General features: G+C 41.8%; 2 protein-coding genes across 2 annotated transcripts; both read right to left on the bottom strand.

Moving 5' to 3' along the window:
* Positions 1–66: 66 nt before the first annotated feature.
* LOC112187055 (stress-response A/B barrel domain-containing protein UP3) lies at positions 67–1,122 on the bottom strand. The gene has a single exon (XM_024325685.2). It carries the CDS (start codon positions 1,070–1,072, stop codon positions 269–271), a length of 804 nt encoding a protein of 267 aa, XP_024181453.1. The 5' UTR covers positions 1,073–1,122; the 3' UTR covers positions 67–268.
* Positions 1,123–2,010: 888 nt separating this feature from the next.
* Positions 2,011–2,782, bottom strand: LOC112190694 (acyl-CoA-binding domain-containing protein 1-like). The gene is made up of 4 exons (XM_024330162.2): positions 2,733–2,782; positions 2,540–2,657; positions 2,397–2,459; positions 2,011–2,268 (listed from the first exon to the last, which is right to left on the bottom strand). The coding sequence occupies exons 1-4, from the start codon at positions 2,748–2,750 to the stop codon at positions 2,198–2,200; spliced, it is 270 nt and encodes an 89-aa protein (XP_024185930.1). The 5' UTR covers positions 2,751–2,782; the 3' UTR covers positions 2,011–2,197.
* Between the last annotated feature and the right edge of the window lie 6,695 nt (positions 2,783–9,477).

Here is a 9,477-nt window from a genome sequence, read left to right as displayed (position 1 = left end):
GACTTGAAAAATTGGGAAACACAAATGCATGCGATGAAATTATGAATGCAATTGAAAGTCTAGACATGCATCAAGCATCAATCATAATTTGTGATAGTCTGATGGGTCAATAGTTGATACAGTTTAGCCAGAGAGTGTTGAGAACGCCCAACACCTGAAAGTCTGAAACCAAATTCCAGCAGCCAATTTTTGGTAAACACCTTATTTCACCAAAACCACACAACATTACTCAATACTGACAAAGTGAACTACCCAAATCCGATAGTTTTCAGAGACTTGCAGATTGGGGGGATGGAACAACATAATCAAGAACAATGACGCTGTCCAAGTACTCCCTAACTTTGTCCTTCTCCAGCTTCGCCAGCTCCTCCTTCGAATCCACGGCCTCCATCTGGCTCACTCCCTCGAAAACCGCCACTGAAGCAATCGAAAACCCTTTAGCCCTGGCCGGCGAGAAGTTCTCTCCCACACTAATCTGCCCCACCTCTCCGAACTTGCCCTTAATCCCTTTAATCACCTCCAAAATCTCACCTTTCGCCGACTCCCCCAGCTCCTCCTTCAACTTCAAAAACGTGACCCGAATCGCGGACCCCGGCGACGGACCCACCGGGCCCGTCAACCCATCCGCGACCCAGTCAACGGCCATGACGTCATCGCAGATCGGGAGAACGGACTCCTTGACGACGCTGAGGTGGCCCGGGTGGACGTTATAGGCGGCGAGGTCGTCTTTGGTCTTGTAGCGGCTGTGGAGGAGGTGGGTGAAGGCGAAGGGGGAGGATCGGGTGCGGAGGAGGGGACCGGCGGTGAGGTGGAGGGTGAGATCGAGGGAGGTCAGGCCGTTGAGGCCGTTGAGCATGGAGTTGAGCTTGGAGGGGTCGGTGTCGTCTTTGACCTTGAAAAGGACGATGTGCTCGACGACGGAGGATGACGACATGGTGACGGTAGCGAAACTGGAGATGCGGGTTTTGGGGAAAGAGAGGAAGTGGTGGTGTTTGGGATGTGAGAGGGAGCGAGAGAATGGAAGGGGGTTTAAGAAGGAGCGAGTGGCCTTGAGACACACAGTCGCCGTCATATCCGGAGGAGAATGCAATCGGGGGTCTGGAGTGGGTGAGAGTTGGTGATCTGTGTCTACTTTGATAGTGATGTGAGGGAAGCTCCGGTACTAGATTCGGCCCGTTTACTATTCATCTTTGAACTAACTCGGGCCCAAGTTAATTTTATTAGCAGATCGTACTGGAACTGTTTAAAGTTTTTTCACCCTTGTTTTTTTTTTTTTTTAAAAGAAAATGAGATGCAAGTTTCCCCAATTCCCTGATTTTCCAAAAATATCGAAAATTCTTCTACACACGGCGGTGTAAGTCCACAAATACCAACTATGTAATCTCAACCGTCTATATGTAGGGTCCGTTATTTATCACTCAAAATAGTCCAATCTCAGCGGTGCGTATATCTTCACGCCGTGTACCGAAAACTCTCTGAAAAACTATGGATGCAAGTTATTTTGTGTTTTGATGCTGGAAAAGAGTCTAGGGTTGAAGAAAAAAATGGTATGCTGGAAATGGTACACGTTAATTGTCACATTTGGCATCTTAAGAAAGGAAATGTCGCGATTATATGCGAAAAAAAAATTGTGGAAGTTGAGGCACTGGAATTCAAAACCAAATTTCTTCCGGCCAAAGCCCAAATATGGCTGATCTCTGTCTCTCGTTGGTGTAAAGATATGGATCCAACACTCCTCTTATGAAGTTATAACTATCTCTGTTTGATTGAGTGAGATTTTGGGATACATATTGTATGAGTTTTTGCTTGCCTCTTGATTTTGTGTATCTATCTACTATTTATTATTTAATTTGAGGAGCTGTGCCCAAATCTAATCAAATGTTTTCAATCCATCTCATTTTATCGATTTATTGAGATTAAATTTGTAACATTTTGCTGAAAATTCTATCATTGCTAATAAGCTCTTGCTCTTGCTGTGTTCAAAGCATAAAAATTAACAATGGATCAAAGTTTACAAGTCCAATAATAATCACATTCCTCTATGAAATTTAGGATCACTTCATCCAACAGCCAATGCTGTTCAGAAATTTAGGCTTACAACGCAATGAAGATTGCAACCTCTTTATTACATTTTGCATATGAATGTTTATGAAACGATGCATGGAAATTCTGTTACATTTGTAGATTGAACAATGGTTTATGTGGAAGCTGCAAGCAGCTGCTTCACCTTTTCAATGTATTCAGCAATTGCTTCTTCTTGGATCTTTCCTGAGTAACATTCACATACAAGAAGTTGATAACAGTACTAACAAGAGATACATGCACTATATTCTGAAAAATAATTCAATGATAAATTATAGTTAGGGTTATGTAATTTGTATTAGCTAGCTAGGTACCTTCAACTGCTTTCCAAGCATCCCATTTGGCCCTCTCAGTTGTGCTAAAGAACCCAGGTCGATCTGCATCACCAACATAAGGATTAAGGTTTGTGGGGTAAATTATGCAAAGTAAACTTATTAAGGGGTTTACGACTACTAACTAGTATTAACGGAGCCGATGGTTGCTTGCTTGTATAGGCCGTAGAGTACTAGTTTATCTGCATCCTTTGTTGTCGAGGGCAGAGACTTGGCCTTCTCTGCATATTCTTTAAATTCCTCCTAATTTAGGACCATGCAAATAACACATCGGTTAGTTGACTTGTATTCAGGGAGAGAGAGAGAGACGGTGTGAACCTGAAGAGCCTGAGCCATTGTAGAATGATAGAGATTAATGCTGGCAATGAAGGAGGTTAAGTAGTGTGAATGAATGGTTGTTATGAGTTGTGGTGGTGGGCGAGATTGACAGAGAAGTTTTTGTATTCATATACACGTCTTGATGATTACAATGAATCTACATAATAACATGGGGCATATGGAGTACGTAGGTAGCTAGCTCCAGTGGTACAAATTACAGAGGCACCAAAACATTGATAGGACTAACCGAGGAACGAGTACTTCTGGTCCACTACAATATTTAGGTAGCTTTCATACAAATATAATTGTCAGGGTCATTATTTTCTTGTCTGGCATGTTTCTTCTGAGACAAGGTACATATTGCCACTATATACTGGGTGCACACATGCGATAGGATCGATTTCATATTGCGACTGCACATTACTGGTTACTGCCTTAGTGCTTACCCGATATGTAGGGACGTTATGTTGTAGCGAAAGTTTTACAACGTTTAAGAATGGATTAGTTGGTAACTATAATTCTCCATATAATGGGTCAAAAAACTTTCCGTCGTATAGTTTTAGAACTCGGGAAAACTATAGAGACGGAAAAAAGAGTCACATAACAAGTAATACTATTGATCATGGTGTTGTAGGGTACATAAGGCCTAATAAGGATAAAAGGTTTTGGGCATGCACAGTGAGCAGACAACTATATCTCACTAATTTAAAGAAAGAGAGGAGAGGACGGCCGATAAGCCAGGACCATATATATCTATCCGTAGCGGTAGGGACAAGAGTTACTTCAGAATTAGAATATCATCCATGAGATAAATATTTCTCTCTGTTCCATAAATTAATTGCTTGCTTGCATACGCATGCGACTGATCGTCATTCTCCATGCATCTTCTGATTATCCAACTCCAAACACTCCTCCCTATCCAGACAATCTACTTAGCTCCACCTCGACCTCAAGATGTACTCTGATCTTCCAAATTCACGTCGCTATCCAAATTTGAATGCAAGTTCCACCTTGAGATATCACGCGAGATTCTTTATTAATTTTCGAGTGTTGTTAGTCTTGCTAGACCTTTATCACAAATGCTCAACATTATTATTTATGAAACCATGTTAAACACAGTTCAATTCACATCACTGTACTTTAACATCTTCGCGGAAATGAGAATTTTTCCCTTGTCTCTATCATGTGTTATGAATTAAGATTCTCATAAATTTTCATTTTCAGTGTTTGGAAACACTTTAGAACTTATAGAGAAAATTTGTTAGGAAATTCTTAATACAATAAAATAATAAGAAGTGGGTAACCAATGCAAGGAAATAGCGAGAGAAAATGAGTCTCTTACGATTATGGGAGGATTCACTTTCTTCTATTTTTCCCATCATCCGGAAAACTTGTTTCAATTATTGTACTTATCAAATACTTTACTTTCCAAACTTATTAATTGCGAACCAAATCAGGCTTTAAAAACCAGTAATGGAGCTTTTATGATCAAAAGCCATAATCAAACAATGATCGACGACGACTCTATGTTCTAACTGTGTAATCGGATCTTACCTAAGCCACTTTCTTCAATATACCAATACAAAGGAAATCATCCTAAGAATTTCGTCACTTCGTACATTTTGTATGGATATGTTAAAAGTTTACATCGTAATTGGAAGACAACCTAAACAACCTGGTAAGGGTCAAATCAAACTGATATGCAATTTCAGTATATGCTTTGGCCTATGAGATCGAATATCATAGAAAATAAAAATAAAAAATCCATCATCCCATTGAAAACAGAGAGATCAAGGAAGAAGAAGAATATTATAAAGCCGGGTGTTTAGTGGAAACTGAAACATTTGCCTCCAGATTGTCTCCTATTTAGAAAACCAATCCGGAGATTACAGATAATCATTGAAATCATTGGGGATTTAAAAACCCTACTAAATTCTGATCTCCAGTATTAAACAAAACCATCCACAACCCATAAACAAGATGACCGTAGGAGAATGAGTGCGCTTAAGCATTCCTTCTCCAAGAACCCTAGAATACCCTACAAAGGCCATAATGCCCCTCTTTTTCTTTCACGTTTTTTGTTTTTTTTTTATTAAAAAAATCTTAAGAGAAAAATATTGTTTACTCCCTGAACTTTCAGGGAAAAAACAGTTTAGTCACACTCTTTTTAATTTCACACGTTTACTCTCTTATCTCTCAATTGGACCAATAGGTTAATTCTCTTACTCTCCGTCAAAAAGCTCCTTTAACTAGATGACGTGACAATCCATACCTCATTAAAATATCTATTATACCCTCAGTTTTTTTTTTTGGGTTAATTTATTCTTTCTCTTTTATTTTATTTTATTTGTTTTTTATTCTTCTATTTATCTCTTCCCCTCCCATCCTCATGCCACCGCCACCTCCACGGTCTCCACCACCATTACTACCCACGTTGCAGCCAAAGGTTGCTGCGACACCCTTTCACCACCACTATCACCCACACTTCCTTTACACCCCCCCCCCCATCTTTCTACCAAAACCCATATATAAACTCTCGTAATCCATCCCCATAGCTCTCTCCAATCTCCATCGCCGACCTCCCTCAATTGGCAACACACAATACACAAAGCATAATTCATCACAGCAGAACAATACACAAAACAAAATTAGCAGCAGGAAGCTCGGTTCAAAACTGAATTGGATCAGCCTCGAAATCCAAACCTGTCCTCTTCTTCACAGGCAAGTTCAAGGACTACGGCACCGGCCTCAAGCTGCAAATTGGGAAGCAAAACGCCACCGTCTTTCTAGACCCGATCTGAGCACAAGCCAAACAGTCCCAGTTGGCCATGGCTATCGGAATTGCATGGCGCTCAACCAAAGGGGAGATCAACTCAGCTGCCACCGTCGGAAAACCTGTAGCAAGAGAAAGGAAGAGAAATGGAGGATAAGGGTTTAAGAAGAGAGTGAGGAAGTGAGGAAGATTGCGTTGGTGAAGAAAGAGACAGAGGAGATTGAGTCGACTCCGACAATGTATCGGATTTTGATCAAAGGGTTGGTGGACAATTGCAAGATGGAGAGGGTGGTGGAGCTGAAAGATCGAGGAGATGGTTGATGTGAAGGGTTTTGAGCCGGACCCGGTTGTGTATCATTATCTGATGGTGGGGTGTGTGTGGAATTCAGATTCAGATGGGGTGAAAGAGAAGTTGGGAGGGGAGGTGGAGGATGGAGTTGTGGTTTAGGATCCTCCCAATCCCATCGGTGGTGGAAGTGGAAGAAGAGAGAGAAAAGAAGAGGGGAGAGATTCAGATTCAGATGGGGTGAAAGAGAAGTTGGGAGGGGAGGTGGAGGATGGAGTTGTGGTTTAGGATCCTCCCAATCCCATCGGTGGTGGAAGTGGAAGAAGAGAGAGAAAAGAAGAGGAGAGAGAGAGAGAGAGAGAGAGAGAGAATTAATTAATTAAAAAAAAATTGAGGGGTATATGAGACATTTGACATGGAAGGGATAATGACAATAGTGACTTAACCGAGAAATTGGACGGAATGAACCTATTGGTCCAAAATTGAGATATGCGGGAGTAAACGTGTGAAATTAAAAAGAGAGGGACTGAATTGTTTTTTCCCTGAAAGTTTAGAAAGTAAACAGTATTTAACCCATATTTTAAATACAAAAACATCTATTACACCCCCACCCAAATCAGTCTAATCAAATAGCTCTATTAACTGAGGTAGGGATAGAGTTCTCCCAAACTTTACTTTCCGATCTTGATTGTCCCAACGTCGCAGGAGCATCTGCCGTGCCCTTGTGTTTATTATGTTCAACTTGTGACAAGGACAATGCCAAAGAGATTCTTCCACTAAATTACTTGTTGTCTAATCCATAGTTAATTGGCGCGACCCATATGGTTCTGGGGTATATAATTGTATATAGGAGAAAGTTAGTAGGAAACTAGGAAAGTGATATGTCAATGAGAATCTTATTGGCAATGGATTTGAGATTGGAATAGTTAATTAATTATCTTCTTCTTTCTTTCTTTCTTTTGCTTGCTAGGTAACAAAATACAATATCTTTCATTAGTGTGATTTGAAACAGGAATCTTATCTACCTAGTTTCTTAAGTATCAAAGTGTCCTTCATGGGACATTAATCAACTAGTCATTTTCACATAAGAAAGACACATTACTAATTAAGTTGTAAGGTAACCAGTTGAGGTGGTATTTCGTTTATTAGATTAATAAACCAAGATAAACTTGATAAACTATGAGTAAATTATGCAACCATCGACCAAAATTAATTTAAATAATTCAACGACTGAAACTGCTACAAATTTTATAAATATAGTTATAAGATAGTACTCGAGCCTTGAGCTAAACACGAGTATAGACTTTGAGTACTCATTGATGCCCAAGCATGAATAAAGACTCGAAACAGAAGCCCTAAATTTGAACCGGGCAACTAGATCAAAACTCGAAAGATTATACTGAAATTCAAGTTGAATGAGCATTAGACTCAAAGTTTTAACCAAACGACCGAAAATGGGTATACCAATTGACACAAAAGTTACAATAAAAAAAACTATCGACATGATGAGAGAAAGGTTCAGTAGAGTTAAGCGAGCTAACTAGGCCTGGCAACGTACGGGTATAGTGCGGGTTTTTAACGGGCCGACAAGGCAAGAACCAGTTAGCTTAACGGATTTCACGGGCTAAACCCGACGGGTTTGCAGGTTACCCGTTGGAACCTGTTAAAACCTGTTAAGACCTGAGAACAAAAAAAATTTCCCTTTCAAACCCATTAGAACCCGCAGACCCATAAGTAGATTTTTTTTTTTCAAAGGTCCAAATGCAAATGCTTAACGTATCTTTATTGACCTCAATAATCTCTAAGGCCACCACCAAGTAACAATTCTATAATCTTGCCAACACTAAGAAACAAATTACATTACAACTTACAACCAATACAATACAAAAGTAAAAAAAAAAAACAATCAACAACCACAAAAATCAAATCCTCATAAACTCATATTGATTAACAATGAAAGATAGCTTCTTTGGGTGCCAACACGTCATGAAAGTTGTAGATAAGATTAAGAACACTAAACAAAAACCCAATGTACATACTAGTTGGTTCACTAGATTTGGCACCATCAGCTGAGGCCGTTAGTAAGACCCGGGTGCCAGGCCACAGGCATGGTTTACATCTCACCATGGTGGTTCGCATCTGGGACGGCACCCTGGGCACAAAAGGGTCCAGACCTGATCAGCACAGTCCACCTAAATACACGCCATAAGGCTGATATAGCTACAAAGGGACAATATGCGTCCCACATCGAAGATGGGATAAACTCCCTTCCCATGCTCGAGTATTAAGGCATCAGCACAACCACCTTTTACTGGTAATAACTCCTTGACCCACTATTTATATAATTCCTTTATATATTAGTATCTTACTCAGGCATCGGAGATGCGTAAACAGTCTGGTACGATTTACCCCTCTAATGCTGTGTTCTTGGTACAGGGTTTAGGAGTTTGATCGGTACCCCAGGTGGTATAGCATTCTGTGTGAGGTACCCGGGGAAAGCCACCAGAAACATTGGCGCGCGGCGCGCCAGATAGGGGCTGATCATGACCGAACCGGAAGAAGCGGCAGGTGAGGATAGAAGTGTCGCCTACGCACTGATATTCTCTCCAGGTACTTCATCAGCAGGGCAACCAAGTGCCAGAGGAGAGGCGCATGGTCTCAGATTCTTGGACCAGCAGAACGTAAATGACCCACCGGTCATCGGGGACCAAGTGGCCCCGGTCTCAGAGTTGGAGTCGATGCGAGCAGAGATCGCTGCCTTCCTAGAACAAGTCAGGATCGATAGGGAAATAAACCTCCTTTCTCAACAGAGACTGTAGGAGCTGGAAAATGAAAACACTGCGTTGGCCTGAGCACTGGATAGAAGGCACCAGCATAATGAGGCCCTCACCCAAGCCCTAGCTAGAGCATCCCAGGTAGCGACAGATGTAAATGCTGCCCTAGTAACGGGAGGCACGGGCCTCGCTCCAACCTCGTCCACGGGAAGTGGTCACCAGATAATCCAGATACTGGTAGACTTATACCCGGAAGGTCTGAGGCATTTGCCACCATCGCCATTGCCACAGCCAACTCAAAGTGACCCACCGGTAACTGATCCAAACACGGCGTTACTTTTACAAATGAGCAACTCCTTTCATGCCCTGCAGCCAAGGGTAGAGGCAGCAGAGAATATGGACACCTGGCGGCCCCTGACCACTTACGAGGACCGTCCGGGTCCTTTCACCCAACATGTTAGAGGCGCCATTCGAACGAATATATCAAAACCACTGAAGATTGACTATACGGGAATTGGGGACCCGTACCAGCACCTACAGGCTTTCCGCTCACAAACAAGCGCTAAGGGATACACGGATAAGGTGTGTTGTAATATGTTCCAGGAGACATTATCAGGGGAAGCTTTAAGTTGGTTCTACGAACTGCCGGCCGGTTCTGTAGGGAATTTCAAGGATCTTGCAGACAAGTTCGTAGCTCGATTCATCTTATGTACTGATGGGATACATACCCCGAAGGGGCTGCTAAAGATTCAACATGGGAAAAATGAAACTTTGAAGTCCTTTGTTAACCGATGGCAGGCGGTTACCGCTAAGTGCCGGGACCTTAACAAAGAACTGGCTAAGCTGGCTTTCAAGAAGGGCTTAAGGACGCGAAGAGTTTCTCTACGAGATTAACCATCACCCCCTGCTAGC

This window comes from Rosa chinensis, chromosome 2 (genome assembly GCF_002994745.2).
Source record: "Rosa chinensis cultivar Old Blush chromosome 2, RchiOBHm-V2, whole genome shotgun sequence".
NCBI lineage: Eukaryota > Viridiplantae > Streptophyta > Magnoliopsida > Rosales > Rosaceae > Rosa > Rosa chinensis.
Note: the sequence above shows the minus strand (reverse complement) of the source record. Positions and strands in the feature narration are given on the sequence as shown.